Genomic DNA, 19,025 nt, shown 5'->3' with positions numbered 1-19,025 from the left:
CCAGCCACAGCAGAAGCAGCCCAGAAGGTCTTGAGGAAGATGGGAATCATGAAGAGAGAGCCAAGGGGTCAGTACATAGATATAGCCCACCTCAACAAAGAAGCAATATTGATCCCATGTTCCTAAACCAGGGACTACATTGCCATTGTCACCATCTAGAATTCATTGTCAAAAAGGAAAAAAACAAATAAACGAGCATCATCATTAAGTTATAGTCATTGAAACAATTACATAGATGGAGCTGTAGTTGTTGCAGAATACCAAATGGTAGTAATGAGGTATTAGTCTCAGAGCTGATTCTTGATAGAGACCTTTACCTTTCCTCATCAGGTCCAGGGAAGTACATAAGACACAGAAAGTCTCAAAGCTATATACATCTAGAAGGACCTATATATGGTGAATATCGATCAACATCTAAATATATACAGTTTCTTACTCTTTTAAGAACACTTTCACATGGGGCACCTGGGTGGCTCAGTCTTTGGGTGTCTGCCTTCGGTTCAGGGCGTGATCCTGGTGTCCTGGGATCGAGCCCCACGTCAGGCTCCTCCGCTGGGAGCCTGCTTCTTCCTCTCCCACTCCCCCTGCTTGTGTTCCCTCTCTTGCTGGCTGTCTCTCTCTCCGTCAAATAAATAAATCTTTAAAAAAAAAAAAAAAGAACACTTTCACATGATTTCTCTCATTTGGTCTGCTGTACTCATAGGTACTTCTACCGAAATTTTGTAGATTATGAAATAGAGCCAGATAGTTAACTTCATTCATGTAGTCATTCAACGAGAGTGTGTTGAGCATTTTCTTTTTTATATATATAATTTTTATTTTGTTATATTAGTCACCATACAGTACATCCCCAGTTTTTGATGCAATGTTCCATGATTCATTATTTGTGTATAACACCCAGTGCACCATGCAATATGTGCCCTCCTTAATACCCATTACCGGCCTATCCCAATCCCCCACCCCCCCTCCCCTCTGAAGCCTTCAGTTTGTTTCCCAGAGTCCATAGTCTCTCATGCTTCATTCCCCCTTCTGTTTACACCCCCTTCATTCTTCCCTTCTTTCTCCTACCGATCTTCCTATTTCTTATGTTCCATAAATGAGTGAAACCATATGATAATTGTCTTTCTCTGCTTGACTTATTTCACTTAGCATAATCTCCTCCAGTCCCATCCATGTTGCTGCAAATGTTGTGTAATCGTTCTTTCTGATGGCTGAGTAATATTCTGTTGTATATATGAACAACATCTTAATCCAGCTATCTGTTGAAGGGCATCTTGGCTCCTTCCACAATTTAGCTATTGTGGACAATGCTACTATGAACATTGGGGTGCATATGGCCCTTGTCTTCCCTATGTCTGTATCTTTGGGGTAAATACCCAGCAGTGCAATTGCTGGATCATAGGGTAGCTCAATTCTTAACTCTTTAAGGGACCTCCACACTGTTTTCCAAAGTGGTTGTACCAACTTGCATTCCCACCAAGAGTGTAAGAGGGATCCTCTTTCTCCACATTCTCTCCAACATTTGTTGTTTCCTGCCTTGTCAATTTTTGCCATTCTAACTGGTGTAAGGTGGTATCTCAAGGTGTTTTGATTTGAATTTCCCTGATGACTAATGATTTTGAACATTTTTTCATGTGTCTGTTAGCCATTTGTATGTCTTCATTGGAAAAGTGTCTCTTCATATTTCTGCCCATCTTTTGATTTGTTTATTTGTTTCTCGTGTATTGAGTTTGAGAAGTTCTTTGTAGATCTTGGATACTAGTCTTTTATCTGTAATGTCATCTGCAAATATCTTCTCCCATTCCATGGGCTGCCTCTTAGTTTTTTTGACTGTTTCCTTGGCTGTGCAGAAACATTTTATCTTGATGAAGTCCCTGTTGAGCATTTTCTATGGACCGCAGGCACTGTTCTAGACACTGGAGATCTAGCAGAGAATGAAACAGACTCCTTCATTCTGTTGAATGGTTTGCCTAAGATTACTTGGCTGCTACTTGGAATTACTGTGACTAGAACTTATTGCTCCATGAAATCAATTATGGTGGAAATGGTAGAACCCATTGGTAAGGAACATAGAACCCAACCCCCCACTCCAGTTCTCCCCAAGCCTTCTTTTCTGTAAGCAAAATCTTCCTCTGACAGTCTGAAATCTCTACACGTTTTCTTATGTCCCTTTCAAGATTGCCAGCCCAGAGATGGTTTCATAGGAAAGCACAGGCCTACCATGTGGAGCACCATGTTGCAAGAGCCATCTTCTAGGACAGAAAACACACCACTAAAACATTCTCTGTGCACTCAATTAAAATATCCATCTCACTAGAAGAGGGTCGTTGACGTTGTGTTTTGTGATTCTATTGAAAACCTAACGTAATTGTTTTGGGATTTTAGAGCCAATTTCTATCCTACCACAGATCAATTTGCTCTCGCACTCCCAAAGCTAAAGTGTGGCTCCCAGTTGATGCTGGACATTCACGGTGGGATTCTACTGTGCCTTCACTCTTCCACTCAGTAGAGTGTTGCTGAATGAGAAACTAAGTGCGTATAGACCAGGAATCCCAACCCTATCTCTGCTCCGGATTTCATACCCATAATGCCTCCTGGTTCCACCCCTGATGCCACACACCAGGACATACCCCCCTCTCTACTTTGATCACCCCTGTGTGTGTTCTTAGTTAGGCACCAGGCTTCAGTACGATAAACTCTTTTGCTTGGTGAGATAAAATTTCCCAGAGGAAACATTCAGATTTCTCTCCCTGGGGGTTATGTGCAGCAAGTCTCATTCATCAGAGGACAGACACGATTCCCTTCTGAAGGTTCATCCCTCCCTTCTACCCAAGATTCATCAACTAAGCTGTGAGTGTTGTTCCAAGGCTCATATGTGCTCCTTTAGCTTCTACTTTTCTGACAGTTTTATTCTACAAAACATCAGTAGCCTGTGCTATCACTCATCTGACTCCTCTTCTCTATCTCCCTGACCCCACATACCTACCCTTTCCTAATTATTTCCCACATTCACTAGAGGAACTCATGTGGTTCTAAGACCAGTGGTTTAAAAAGGGAAGGTGTACAAAGGCCTTCCTTAGCCCAGGATTGGTCCTTCACGTAATCGACGTTGAAAGTCAGTGTCTACACCCGTGTGGTGGATAAGAATAATATTCATATGATGAAAATCAGGTAGTCCCTCAAGGCAGCAAATATAAAGCTGCAGGTTGTTCCCACTAATTCTATTATAATAAGGCCGTTTATTTTTATTATAGCAAGAGGGGAAACATTACGATAATATTCCATATTCTTTTTGTGTGACCATATAAAGTATTTACAGACCCAAAGAATATGAGATTCACTATGCTCAACTGTCATGTTAAATAGGAAAATCACTCCCATTCTCCCACACTGCCTTTCAAACTGGGGCCGAGACTTTCTAATGCAGATAGGACCCTAGTTATGATGTAACATTTAAGGATTTCTAATTCTATACGTGTGATGACAAACGTTTTTCTATTTCTCTTGTGCATTTTATTTCCAATTTAGTAAGTAACTTGTAATGAGTCTACCTTCAGGTTCCCTCTTAACAGAAATAGTTGGGGTTTGGGGGACGAATTTGTTTTACAAATGAAGGATGAAATTCTCTAACAGTTGGCCTGTATAACTCATTGGATATTACAAAGCCATTTCGTGATCAGAATCCAGGTGTTAAAAAGTTATGCCAAGATTGTTTGGGAAAATACCTTAATAAGCATAACCATCTTTTTCTCTTATTAAAAAAAAAGTTAATATTTTAAAAATGGAGCGCCATTACCAAAGCGAGGTATTGGGAGCAGGGCAAGTCACTCTAACATGGCTTGTCCCCATGCTTTATGCTCCTTTGACTTAGCAGGGCTTCAGCCTAGCTCATCCTTCCCTCTTACAAGATGATCTTGCTTACCAAAGACAGTGAGGCTGAAGAGTATGCGAAAAAGTATGGTCCCTTACATGCAGAGAGGTTGCAGGCCCATCCGGGGGACAAGCAGAGAGAGGGTCAAATGAATGAAATCAGACACTGTGCTTGCAAGAGGGAGCGTAGTGCATCAGAGGGGCCGCAGCCCTGCTGCTCTGTGGCAGCGTTTCTCCCACAGTTTGCGAGAATTGCCAGCAAAGCGAACACGCCTGCCTGGAATGCACATTTGGGCATCAAGAGAATTTCAGCAGAATATCCCAAAGTGTTATGATGGTGTATTACCACCTGTTCTTCCCCTTAATGTTGACTCATTGTGCCAACATAATATAGTATCTCTGTTTCGAACTTAAATTAATTGTATTTTGCCCTCATTTAATATTCAAATTTGGAAGCGCACATCCTGCTACATATTTTTAAAGGAAGGTTGCTGGAGCAGATTAGAGGCAGACCATTAAACTTCAAAATGGAGGCGTGTTACAAGAGCCGCACGTGATGTCATTGGCATTGTGTAGGCAGCTGGTTTGGGAGGAAGCTAGGATTTCACGTGCCGCGATTGTTCAAAAATCCTGTTGTCATAATAGCCCACAATTATGAACAGCTACAAATATAAACACAAACCGGGGCAAATGGACAAAATTATTGATGATTTATTAGGGGCTCCGAAAATTACAATATTTAAGGAAAAACAGCTATTAGTGAGATTACAATTGAATGTTTTCTTGACAGCCAGAGGGAACGTGACTAATAGAGCTGCTGTGTGTTTATATCACATGCTTCCTCAGGGTGGAGGATAGGCGGGAATGAGAAGCCACTGCAGAAGGGCTGATCTTTATTTTCAGAATCCATGGTGAGTGAGCAACTGTATGTACTTTGGTTTCTGTGAAGAATCTCTCAAAGAAGAAAAATGAAAAGGAAGCTGAAAGAAGCGATAAAAATCCTCCAGGAACACAAAACCTCCCTTATGAATCATTCTTACCAAAGCCACTGAACAAACTTCCCATATCAGAGATCTCCCCCATTTTCATACTTTGGAAGATGACGCTGCATCTGGAATGGAAGGAGAACTGTGTTTGGGATTCCAACCAGAGGTTTTAAATGCTAATGAATCATAAGACAATGGAGAGCCCTTTGCAGAGGCATACTAAGTCATTCAGAAGGCACCAGATGGAGAAAGGGAAATAAAACCTAAGTATTGCTGTGATGTTGGTCTTTGCTACTTATCTTTCACTGACTGGAACCTACAGAGAGTGAAAAATAATAACTTAACAATATCACGCCCTTTATATTAGGCTCCTTGGTGTTTCAGCCACCCTCAGCATCTTTTTTTTTGAGGTTTCAGCTAAATTTCTTGTCTATCCCTGTTATTTCTGAATTCTCTGATTCCGGTCACCGAAGTATACGATCTGGGTGCACAGTAACAATAGAGAACCAATCAAGCCCTACTAAATTAAAGAGTCCGTCCAGCTTTGAAGCAGAAGGGATTGGTCCAAGGAACTATAAAAGGGTTCTCAGGTCCTTTTTAGCCACGGAGAGGCAGCTCTTAAGTGGAAAAGGAAAGTCACCTTAAATCAGAACCAGATGTAAATGACTAAATGAACCTTAAGTTCCTAATTGGAGACACAGTCGGGCTGTAATACATTTAGCAAATTACAAACAAAATGTTCTTGTTTACATTACATTAAATGGCTTTAAAGCTTCAGCCAAAGAGCTAAATAAACATGCTGTTATGCTAAAAATGGAGTGGAAGGCCTGTTTGGAGTTTGAGTATATTCAGGAGAAACCACAGTCCACGGGGCCTGGGGAGTATATTTTTGCAAACGTTCGTCCTGTCGTGCATGGAAGAGGAGAGTAGATTTACCTCCCGATCCAGAGCCTAATGAGCAGATCTCACTTGCAGGGAAACTGTTTGAATACTGTAACATATGCCTTCTTTCAGGATGCATAATTCATATCCAAGGATATTAGCCATAGCAGTTCAGCTCAATAGCAACACCTCATTATTTTATCCCTCAGTATTTATTCCTATGTTTGACGCCTCATGAAATTACTGTTAATGTGTTTATATAAGGGCAGATCTGACACAAGTGGCAAGAATGTAATTTCCTACTCATTCTTTCCTGCTGCTGTGTCCTCTTCCCTTGGTAGAAGTGGCAAGTGTAAATAGTTAATTTGCTTCAATTATGAGCCTGTCCTGCTAAATTAGAAGCAGCAGGGATATGAAGAGCCCGAATTATACTTATGAGGCAGCTGACAAATCCTCTGAGCCCATGGAATCAAATCATTTACTCCTCATTGGTGCTCAAACACCCACCACAGAAGTGCGGCCGGGGTTTCTCCCCACCCTTATCTTCCGATAAAATTTGGATTTTATGTCAACAATACTTAAGGTTAACTAAAATCCTGTTGCACTGTAACATTCACACATGTGTTTATCTTAGCCATTTCCTTATAAACAGTATGAGTGCTTCCTTTTTTCTCCCCCCCCCCCAACCGGGAGTAAAAAATGTGAAACAATGGTTCATGTATGAAGTGTAGAATATAAGAAAAGTTTAATTCCTAAAAATGTGCAACTGAGCAATTAATTTTAATAATTTTCTTACATGAAACGGTGAGCCTATTTTAGTCCTAAAATGCACGTATGGATGTATACATATAATTGTTGGCACATAATGGGATTAGTAAATGCAGGTAGGACGCCTGTAGAAATATCCTAGGCTTGTATATGGTGGAAGCAGACATTTCGCTTGAAAGTTTCCATGACACTGATGGAGAGAGAATTTGAAGAAAATACTCCTTCAAGCCAGTTGTGCTTTATGTATTATTGGCGGAAATATTTGAAGTGGGTGGATTGTATATCTATTTCCATTCGTGTGCATTTTAATGTAGAAGACGCAATTCAGAACTTCATCATGCGCACTCATGCTTATAGTCATGAAAGGTGAAATCTGGCACTAAAGTCTCTACACTCAACCGCACGTATTTCCTGAGCACCTACTATGTACCACGCACCGCCCTGTTGGCTGGGGCTTCATCTGTAGACCGTGCCGTTGGGTGCGGAGAGACTTATCAAGCGGAGTCCTCCTGCAGCTAGGAGGAGCCATTGAGTCAACGAAGGTGGATCTATGCGACCAGATCAATTTGGTTCACCGCCTGGTTTTGTTATATTTGTTGTAGGATATTGGATAAAATAACCATCCATTCTAGTCTGTGTTTTCTTATCGGTAAGATGAGAGTAATGATACCATTGCAACCTTCTTGTTGAAAGAATTAAAGACTATAGATAGAGAGAGCCTGACACACACACAAAATGCGCATAATAGAGGCATGTTTTTAATGCCTTTTTGATTCTGTAACTTCAGTTCCTCACATCACAATAGGCACACAGTAGGCACTCAATATATTGTTAAGTGTGATTGAATGACATCATGCTTCCAGTCACCCTAATTTAATAAATCAACACATATATTTTGTAGCCATTTTTTCGGACAAAGAGCTTACCTACCCTTCCATAAGCAGGTCACACCATTATTATGTCTCCATTGAGAGGGACCAGATGGCCAGCAAAAGAATTGATAGCAAGATTTTTGTCACATAGTATAATATTTTCAATCCTCTGAATACCACTTTATAAATGTCTTTGAGTTCCAGAATGCTTAAGAAAATGCTGAGCAAGTTACACATGATGGAAATTTAACCACATTTAAGTACTAAGTTCTATATAAAATACAGATGCACTTGTCCTAGCTGTCCTAAATAATAACAGCATTGAAAGAAGCTGCAAACGTTAATTTCTAAAGGATACAGCAGGGAATTGTGATTAAATTATTATTTCTTATACATAACTGTACTTCTAAGCATTTTCTATAAATATAAACTTGTAGTGGGGACAAAAAAAAACCCTACATTTGAAGTCAACCAAAAGGAAAAATGCCTTTTAGGTTTTTTTTATAGTGTTTGAATAGAATACAGAATTGGAAGAATTATACATTTTTTTTCTTATTATTACCACAAAGGCTTGGTTGAAATAAACTACGACTATAGAGATTAACTAAGGGCCAGAGCAGAAAAGAAGGAAGGAAGAAGGAATTAAATGGTATTTATAAGATTTTCCTTTTTTGTACGGGTTGGATGGATTGTTTGTTTGGGGAAGAAGCAGAAAGTGGGAAAGGAAAATGACAGATTAGACTTTTTTTTCTATTTGAGTTTATCATATTCATTGATATTGAACTGCTGATTTTAATTAGGGATTAACAGCCAATAAAAACATGTGTCTGTGCTGGCGTTTAGTGCATTTCCAAAATGATTCAGTGAATCACTAGATTATATGAACAGGATTTGGATTTTCTAGAATTGCTATTTGATGTCGATCTATGTGTGTTTTAGATTAGCCGTTATATATATGTTTTAGTTTAACCACTGAGATGCAGTGCTTAGATAGGATATAGTAGCTTTCTTAGAATAACAAACCACAGCATATAACTAAGTTAGGACAGGATGAATTCAAAAGTGTTTGGATGAGCTGGGGAAAATGATAAATGATGTATTATGATTTTTAAATCCTCATCTGGCCAACTTTGCACTTTATTTCTCACAGCTGTAGACCATTTGGAAGCCATTTTGTAGCTCGGCCGAGTACTAATATTTACTGTATGAACCACATCTTTAAAATATTTGTCTTTCCCTGAGAGAGAGACCGTTTCTTTCCCAAACTTAACTTTGACATAAATCAGACCCATCCTCCCAGGTTAGAAGGTTTGATCGTTGCAGAGCTTGTCCCTAGCCAAACACTGTCAGCGTCATCTTTGGTCTCTGCAAGTAGGAGACTTTCTCCACCCATGAATAGAGGCTTTGAAACATTTTTGAGGAACTCTTTCCTGATGAGTTTTAAACAACTGTTCTAAAGTCAGGGTTTCCCACTTCACCTGTATGTGGAATTTTTACATGGTTTTATCACTCTCTCATACATTTGAGTGCTCTCTTCGGACATATCCATCAACTACAGAATTCAGAAAAGCATCCGTGTGCACTTTTAGAAGGTAGCATGAGAAAGACATACAGGGTATATGATCCTGGAACCATTAGGTAGTTCTCAAAGGTGAAGGTTCTAAATTACCATCAGGGAAACCACCTCAGATTTTAATTTCACTCTGGGCTACCCCCCTTTAATCACAATTACAGAAACATACCTCCTGAAATGACCACCCTTTGAATCTTCCTTCTGAACCATCTGTAGCTATGCAGGAAGGAGAGAACCCATCAATCCACGTAATATGACATGATGAGTTTACTCTTTTCTAAAGTGGTATGTAGGCACTTTTGTGATGATCCCACATAGCCAATCATCAATAGGCAATAGGGAGCCATTTCTAGAAAACAGGGCACTCTGAATGCTAGTCAGGTATCCTGTAACAACATCGATCCCAGAGTGAAACCAGGGGGCACATATCCAGCCTGAAACATATTGAGTTGGCCACCTTTCTCCAGTGGTTGTTAATCAACAAATTTCAGGAAAGTTAACACTTCGTGTGATGTTAACTCCTGGGAACCCAGCAAAGGCACAGCACCGTAGTAACACTGTTGCTGTTTCAGTGGAAACCAAATGCAAGAGATAGCAGGTGCTCTAATCCAGCTATCTGACGACACCATCTTACCTAGGGCTACTTAGAAAACGATACTTTGGTCAACGCCATAGACCAAAGTCTGTTATATTTGCCTTTGGAAGTTAAATGAACCCTCTTTAGCCAACTGGGGGTCACTTGGAGTAGCGTATTAATAAAAACATGTTAGAAATGTTTCGAGTACACAAATGTGTATTACCATCGAAGATATATTTACTAAATATTTGCTGCAAAGTCCTGACTATCATCTCTCTCTGTGTGGGGAGAAAACCCTCTCACAAACAGTTTTAAGGTATTAAAAGTGAATGTAAACATTGTCAACTTAAGATCATTAATTATAAATCATGTCTTGGAAAAGAGGTGGAAGGGAAAACTAGAAACAGAAATCTGTCTCTCAAGAAAAAAAATGAATCAATAAAAAGCAGGAGAGCTCTGTGTTTCTGACTGTGGCTGAACCAAGGCGTATGCTATACACACAGATCATACTATTCAAAGGCAGTTGTTGTAGGCTGGCATTTACTTGTTTTCACGTGTGCCTTTCAAAAAAAATCTGAATTTGACTTCTAATAATAAGCTCAGTGAATTCAGAATATGCCTGTACTCGAACCAAGGAACTTACTGGCTTTTTTACTAACAAACTTCTTTTAAGTTTCTTTGGTTTTATATTTAGTAAAGATGACCACGCTGGTTACATGCTAGTATTGTATGAATTCTTCATTGTCTTACGGTGACCGACTTTTATTTTACCAAAATATAGATGTCTAAGCTCAAGACCTCCCAATAGGAAAACAATTAGCACATTCATTTCATAGGGTCTTTTATAATTTTGTTGACAAGGTTAGTCATTTGTTTACCTTAAGTGAAATGTTCTGCTTTAATTAATATATTCATGAGTAAATAATCTCCCTCACATCTTGAATTTCAGCAGTTGGAGACTGGGCTCAGCAAACCACCTTTGGCATTAGAAACCATAAATTGACCTCTGCTGCCAACTTGGGCAGATATTTGGTCTTTAGACATAATTTATATTTAACTACTCTGACTAATTCTAAAGCCACTTTTCAATACTGATCTGTGTCTGTTTTTGAGCTCAGCATTACAAAATGTTAGCCAAGCCTCATTCCCTGCTATAAAATTCAAGATGTGGGGAATTTAAAATAGTTCTATTGATGAAAATACATTTCCATTTACACAGTAAATGGTGAAAAATATTTTATTCTTTAGGGCTGATTTCAAAAGATTGCCAAAAACAGACTCGAAAGCCTTGAAAGAATCAACTTAATGGCAGCCGACAACCATGTGTGTTCACTTTGCTAATCTTTCATTTTCGACTCTAATGACTCCTTTCTGTTTAACTTAGCGATGTGACCTTTAGCATACCAGCAAGTCATTTTTCAGTACTTTTGCTCCATTTAGGATGATTTTACTTTTATTTTCAAAATGATTCCCTCTGAAAGATGAAAAGCTTCTGTAAAATGAAATTCATTTCAGAACATTTGTACCTCTTCACAATGAGGTGTCCACAGATCCATGTCATCCAATGTCTTCGTTGGAAAGGGCATGACCAGAGCAAGCTACGCGGCATGGCGCGCATGCAGTCCTCGGCCACTCAGCGTCCCCATTCCACTCCCCAAATGTATCTTTGACCGCCATAGCCGATTCCTGAGTCTTTGAAAATGGAACTTCAAGGCTTAAAAGGTTAAAATAGTGATGAACCCACAAACTTTGTAACTGTTCCCTTTGATTTACTTTTCGAACGTAATTGGTCATCTTTGAATTCCGTCCTTGTTTTTATATTTAGCATGGACCATATATACCAAGATTTTAATGCACTGTAGAATTATCTGCCCATTATATAAATATGAATGGCTTCTTTACCCGCTCGTGGTTTCCCTGGGAACCTTCATCAATAGTATCTTTCTAAGCCAACTACCTCCACTCTCAAAGTAACCCAGATAAATCCTTTCATATGCTTAAGGTAAATGGAAAATTTTACTATTGTTAATCTTCTTATCTAGTCTATTGCCATACCTCTTAGAAATCTGTTTCAGTAAGAAAACATAATCTTTGGAGATATATATATTATTATATGATATAAATTGCTTGTGTGTGTGCGTGTGTGTGTGTTTGCGCGCGCGCATGCGTGCGCAATTATCATTCTGCATTGTACTTCTCTGGAAACAAAAGCAGATGCACTTTCTAATTTAAGATTCTTTGTTGTTATTATAGGTCTATAAAAAGAAAACCGAGGCTGCAAAGAAGGAGTACCTGAAGCAGCTAGCAGCATACAGAGCCAGCCTTGTCTCCAAGGTAACGTGCAACTGTGCGGTCCTGGGATGGAGTGCGGCCATCTTATGGGAGCCTACAATGGTCATTTAAAAGCATGAAAGATCACTTTAGCATTTCTGTACTATCTTCTTTGTTGAAAAAGAAAAAGTAAATCCTAAACAAAGCTGTACATTATGGCAATATTTGTTCATACCTAAAGTCCAGAGTGGCATCGTCTGGCTCCTTTTCTGTGAAATATTGTCCACCAGTAGATGATTGGTTTTGTGGGATAGTCACAGCACATTCTTAATCCTGAGCCAACCTTCTATTTCCCCATATTCCCCCTTAAATTGCCCCCTGCCTTATGCCTCATCCCGTTGTCCTTTCGCTGAGGAGAAGCCAACTGACTGAAATTCGAGCCTCATTACAGCATCATGAAGACGTAAGCCTGTCTTCCGCCGCCCCCCCCCCCAAAATCACGGCATTTCATTTGAAATGAAAACACCACTTAAAAATACTTTATGCTTGAGAATATCTTAAACACTAGTCCTTTCTGTGATAAATACTCAAGGGTTGACTCTCTTTGGTCTCAGATTATTCAAGATACGGTTCCCTATATAGATCGCTCAGGGAGGAGAGCTCAGAGAGGGGTCTGAATCTATAAGTACTTGACAGGATGTCCTATCAAGTCCAAATTTGACTATTACTTGGCTCAGAGTGGCTTCGGGCTCTGGACTTCATTCCATTCACCGATGAAAACTGTTTCCTCTTTCATCCACAAATGTCTATTCCCCTTCCAACAACTCTAAAGTAATTCTATAAATGAGTTTTCTATCAGTGAAAATATACACTGAATATATTGTTGCGGAAAACAAAAGAGAATACAAAATACAAATGCATGAGAAATCCCGTTTCACTATTGATCAAATGCAACTTTACGTTCCACTTCTAAGGTATGACATTATGGGGAAACACTATGTAATATTTAACCTTTAAATTTCCAGCTCTCCGGTACTATCTCACTACAGATCTCACTTTCTAGTTTACCTCACTCCTTTGGAAAATATTTTTATTTTCTGTTTGATACCGTCTCCCATTTCTGTATATTTACAGAATTCACCGAATGTGTGTGAAATTTTAACAACAACAAAGAAAGAGCTACAAATTGTTAGATCCATGCAGCCATTGAATTAAAAAGCCATGTTGACGTTATTTAGATTAATATGCCCCAAATGTGAGGGGAATTTTTTTAAAAAATGTGTTCTCCTTATTTCATCTAAGATAAGTTTCTTTTTGGTCATTTTAAATAGAAGTCTGGTCAGAACATTTTCTATAAGAGAAAATCAATATATGAAGTCTCAATCCCAATACAAAGCACTGTGGTTAATGTTATGCAGATTGCCAGAATGTTATAATACTGACTAAGCCTTTGCTTTTGAAACAAGTGTCCTCAGATTTGCTCTTCACTGCAACTTTTCCTACTGTTCATTCTCAGAGTTGCAACCCTCAGTATACGGCAATTTATATAAATGCTGCGAATTGCCATTTCTACATTTAAAAAACCAAGCACTTTTTTTACAGCTTACTCTGACTTTTTTTTTCCTCTTTGGCAGTAGGAATTTTGCTGGAACTGTTGAATGTCTATTTATGTACAACTATCTATTGTGTGTATACAAATTGAAGGAAAATTACAAATACTCTCTCCAGGTTGGAAAAACGGCCCTCTGATGTTGTATGCAAGTGGATATTTGCAGTATAACTTTGCAGGCATGTACAGAACATTTACCAACCTACCTTCCCATTGTACACAGATACTTATGTAAAAAATCCATTTCTTTTCCATTTTAAATAGTGACAAGGAAAATAATAGCCATTCATATTCACACATACACTTTTTCAATGTTGTAGGTTTTTTGTATATTATAAATTATTTCCCTATTCTGAAAGATCTAAAGGTACAATCATAAAATGTGACATGATAATAATAGATACAATTCCAGGTAACCACAGTGCACAAGCCAAGCTCTGTTTTCCCCCATTCACTCATTCATGTATTCATTTAGCAAATTTCCCTGAGCATGTGTTCTGTGCTGAGCACTGCCAGACTCAGAGGACACGGTGAAGAATAGGCAGATATGCCCCCAGAATTTAAGAGGCTTTCCCTTTTATTGGGGAGACCAATAGTGGAAACGTAAACTAATAAATGACCAAGATCTTGGAGAATCTAAGCATTCGGAAGGAAATAAAAGAAGGGATCTAATAGGGTAGTCTACAAAACTCCTCTTTGAAGACGTGACCTCAGAGCTGAGAGCCAAAGGAAGACAAGGAGCTTGCAAGACCCAGAGGGAGCCAGGGAGAGGTGACCAGGCCACAGTCAGCAAGTGCGAAGCCTCCAGAGACAGAAATGTCTCCTCGAAGTCAGAGGTCAGCGTGGCTGGAGCTGAGTAAAGAGAGGGAGCGTGGTTTGAGGTGAAGCTGAGAAGATGGTCAAGGGCCAAACCACCAAGACCTTGCAGGACATTGATAGGAGCTGGATTTTATTCTCAGTGCAGAGGGGAGCCACTGAATAGGTTTCAGTAGAGGATGGATAATTGGATTTAAATTTTTATTTTAATTTTATTTTTTAGATTTTATTTATTTTAGAGAGAGAGAGTGGAGGAAGGGGCAGAGGGGGAGGGAGAGGAACAAGCAAACCCCACGCTGAGCACAGAGCCTGATGAGGGACTCGATCTCACGACCCTGAGACCACAAGCTGAGCAGAAACCAAGAGTTGAACGCTCAACCGACTGAGCCACCCAGGCACCCTGGATTTATATATGTACATTTTTAAAGATTGTATTTATTTATTTGACAGAGAGAGAGAGACAGCCAGCGAGAGAGGGAACACAGGCAGGGGGAGTGGGAGAGGAAGAAGCAGGCTCATAGCTGAGGAGCCTGATGTGGGGCTCAATCCCATAATGCCGGGATCACGCCCTGAGCCGAAGGCAGACGCTTAACCGCTGTGCCACCCAGGCGCCCCATGGATTTATATTTTTAAAAGACCACTTTAGTGAATGAATTCCCTCAATCCCCACACCTAACCCCTCAAAGCAAGCTTGATTATAAACATCCCACTAAAGAGGAAAAATACCACAGAAGTAACAAATGCCCAAGCCTGGAGTTGACCTACACCATCCTCCATCCCTGTGCTGGGCCTTGCTGCTTCTGGGTCCTAACAGTGTGCTTGACCTCCTTCCTTAAAACACCTACTGCCCCACAAGTCTGGGGAGAGCATGGACATTCTCACTTCGAAGGTCATTGTTGTCAAGGGAACTATGGGCTTTGCTTCCCTAGACCAACAGCTCTCCCCTTACTATCTGCCGCCATGTCAAGTCGGCAACTTCTTGAGGCTTCCACTCTGGGTCATGCTCTGCCTCCCCCCCAGGGCTGCACAACACCTGCTCCGTGTCAGGCACAAGTCCAGGTGCTGAGAGCACAAAGACGAATACAGATCAAAGTAAAATGTGTCATGGCCCTTGAAAAGCTTGAAGACTCTATTCTAAAATTAGCGGCTTCTTACGGAATCTAATCAAAAATAGAAACAGCCAGTGAACATGAGCTCCACCTATGAAACTGAGTCATAGGATTCGCAATGCTCCTCTCCATTAGTGACGTGCCCACTTCAATGTACTCTATACCATCGAAGCCAGCATATTAATTAACGTGACTCCAGGTCTGAATAAAATTGACGTCTACCAAAAATAAAAACACTCAGTCGTAGTAAATAAATTTATTCTGACCTTCATGCTTCAAAATGACAACACTGACAGATTCTCGGCAAGATACTGAATTGTTTCCAATAATAACAAATACAAATGGTATCTTGCTATCGAGTAGCTTGCATGTCACACACTGTGCATGGCATTTTCCATGTGTCCCTACTCATCATAACAACCCTACAAAATAAGATTTAGCCCATTTTCTAGATGGTCTCTAAGCAGAGAGATTAAGTGATTCGCCCACAGAAATGAGAGGCTGGCAGTGGAGACAGGACTCAAACTCTTTGCCGTCTTGTTCAAAAGCTTATAGGCTTTTTTCTACCCTGAGTGATTGTCAAATATTCATATCTCTAGAACTACAATAAAACTGTAGTTATTCCCCACGAAATGTATACCAACTCTTACATATAAGACAGCTAAAAGTAAAGGTACGCTGACTTAATGAGGGGGGGGGTAGAGGTTTAGAGGTTTCTGAATCTCGCCCCACCCCCACTCTTTACCCCCCACTACCAGGGGCTGGCCAGAGACCCTCAGAGGAATCTGGAGCCTGCAGAGTGTTTGGGAAGCACATGCTTTTCCAGCTGTGCAAGCATGTCAACTGCTCCCACGGAGCCAGTGACAGACACAGCCAGCAGAGGCAACCCTGCTGTGCAGACACATTGGAATTGAAGGACACATGAATTGGAGCACAGAGTGTTGCAAATACGAAGCTGGTTGGACCCTGGAATAATTTATTCAACTTTGGGCTCTATCATTTAAAGGGGGAAATGGAAGAAATTTCAGAAGAAAAAGTCATAAAAGTCACTGAAAGGTAAAAGGCAGAAGATAGTAGCTGTGAAGAGAGAATTTGAAATTCAAACGAAGATCCAGACATGTTCAAGCCCATGACAGACTTTGGCCCCAGGACTGTGATGCCTGTGCTCCATTTTCTCTGACTCTAGAACCAGAATAAGACATCATTTCAAACTGGAGGAATTTGATCTGACCAGGGCATTATTAAACTCTTGAATTGGCTGGGTACACAACTTCTTTCCATAGAGAAATTTAAAAGCAGGAAGCAAAGGTTTATAAGTAAGGATTGGAGAAGATCTCTAAGGCATAGGGCATCAAAGCAAATCTATTAAAGGGCCTTTAAAGTGCCACCAAAAATTTTCTGTGGCCTGAGTACTAGAATGTGCCCTGTCTTATCTAAAGTGCTACCAACATCACACCAAGAGCATCCTCAGAGGGCAGCAAAGTCCACAGGTCCTGGGGGCAGGTGGATCTGGGTTCAAATTCCAGGTTTCCCTCTTCCTACCTTCCATTTTTTCATGCAGATTATTCACCTGCTTGAAGTCTCAACTTACTCATCTGTTACACAGAGAAGACAATAGGACTTACATCACAGAGTTTCCATGAGGATAAAATAAAAAACACTGTATAAACTCCATGATTTAGGATCCCAAACACAGGAAGCAGTTAATAAATACCAGCTATTTATCATTATTATTATTATTATTATTATTACTATGATTATCGTCAACTTTATTTTTCATGTTGTTGGTAGGTGCGCAGAGTTTCTGTGTGATAGAAAATTTAACTAGCCTTTATTTTCAATTGGCAAGCCTCCTTTGATATAAAGGAATTTAAAAAGTGACACTAAAATAAGAAAAACTTGCTTCATGGATACATCCTTTTAGAAAGATGAGAAATGATGTAGGTGTTTAAAAAACTCATCTACACAGCTTTCCTCATTGAAATGGTCTGTATGAGCCATTAGTCAGGGGGCACTAAGAATAGTCTGAGGACCAAGAACATATACTATTATGAAGGCTAGAGCTCCCTGGCTTGAACACTCTATTTAAGGTCATTTTGGGTTGGGCTATTAAGTAAAGCTTAAGGATATATAGTTTTTCCATAGACTCAGGAATTCCTAGATGTGGGTCTAAATTATTATGTTGATAATAATGTATAATTTTAAACTAGTTTCATTTTACCACATAGACCAGAATTTATATTCCCAAAATGAGTGTTGCATTCAAAATAGTCACTTTGGGAGGCTACAAACTTATTTTATTATTGCTCCCAGAATTCAAAAGATTTTTGAAACTCCTCTTTTAGAACTGCAGTCAGGAAAAGTTTATGAGCCACATTAGAAAATCAATCTTGTTACATTGTTTTCACACCTCATTCTTTTCCCCAAACATCACCCAGATCTAACCCACAGACCTGGCTTCCAGTGACGATTAGCTGTTTCCAAAAATCAAATTCACCATCAAAAGACAAAGAGTTGTCTGAGGATATGTAAAACAGTATCCCACAGGCTCTGAAGAGAATTCCAGTAGGGAAATTCCCAAATATTCCAAGTAAAAGCTGCATTATTGCAATATGCATACAGCTTCTTAGAAGTGCCAACCTGGGGGGACGCCTGGGAGGCTCAGTCAGTTAAAGCGTCCGACTCTTGATTTTGGTTCAGGGGATGACCTCGGGTTGGGTCGTGTGATCAAGCCCCATGTCTGGCTCTGCGCTCAGCAGGGAGACTGCTGGATATTCTCTCTCTGCCCCTCCCCCCTGAAAATAAATAAATACATTTTTTAAAAAGTAAAAAAGTGCCAACCTGGAAGGAGTCAACATTTGAGTGAATATGTTCTGCTATGTTAAATAACAGTAATCAGAGTCATGACTTAAAGGTCACACATCAGAATAGAGACTGTTTCTACCTTGAGCTGGGGTGCCAAAATGTACAGGGAACAATGGAAGCTTTTTATAAAAATGTACAGTGGAGGACAATATTGAATCAAATTAGGAAAGTTCTCTCTTGCCATGACCAATAATAAAGAACCATAGCATTTAGTTCAATTGAAGGACAATAAACTCAAAAGAAATGATTTCTTTTGTTTGAAATAACTTACAGAATTCATGCCATGGAGAGCTATTGAGACAAATACTGGGTCTGAATTTGAAAATGGGATGGATTATTTTATGACTGTTAACATAAAATTTGCAGCTCTGTAAGCCCAGATCGTGATTTAAAGATAATAAAATCTCATGCTTCAGGGTGTAAGTTAATCACCTGCAAGGACCAGGAAGAATTTTCCTTTCAGAAGTAACAATGCACAATTGAGTAGGTGTATAAATTCTGTTTAATTTCCAGTGCATCAAGTATTGGTCAGTGCTGAAAACAAGAATCAAATTAGATGGACTATTAATCTGATTTGGTTCAACAACTCCTATATTGTTGCTTCCACTGAGTTTTATGTCTTGTGTTTATACTTTGCTATTTTAAATAACAATTGCTTTGTCAGTTTCTCATTTTTATAGCACTTATCATCCCAGAATGGGGACATTTATACACTATGCAGTATTGTCTGCTTTATACAAAGTAAAAGGGATTGAAACTATCTCAGATAATCAACAACATGGTTAATAAGAAGTATCTTAAGGTTTATAGAGTTGTGTCTCTTGTGG

General features: G+C 39.6%; 1 protein-coding gene across 1 annotated transcript in view; it reads left to right on the top strand.

Annotated features, from left to right (window-relative positions):
- Positions 1-19,025, top strand: part of TOX (thymocyte selection associated high mobility group box) — a 292,831-nt gene that overhangs the window by 260,053 nt on the left and 13,753 nt on the right. The window contains exon 6 of the mRNA XM_026516437.4: positions 11,782-11,862. Within this exon, the coding sequence (XP_026372222.1) occupies positions 11,782-11,862 (81 nt within the window). The remainder of the gene's footprint in view (positions 1-11,781; positions 11,863-19,025) is intronic.

Source organism: Ursus arctos, unplaced genomic scaffold (assembly GCF_023065955.2).
Source record: "Ursus arctos isolate Adak ecotype North America unplaced genomic scaffold, UrsArc2.0 scaffold_6, whole genome shotgun sequence".
NCBI lineage: Eukaryota > Metazoa > Chordata > Mammalia > Carnivora > Ursidae > Ursus > Ursus arctos.
This window is presented reverse-complemented; position numbering and strand designations above follow the sequence as displayed.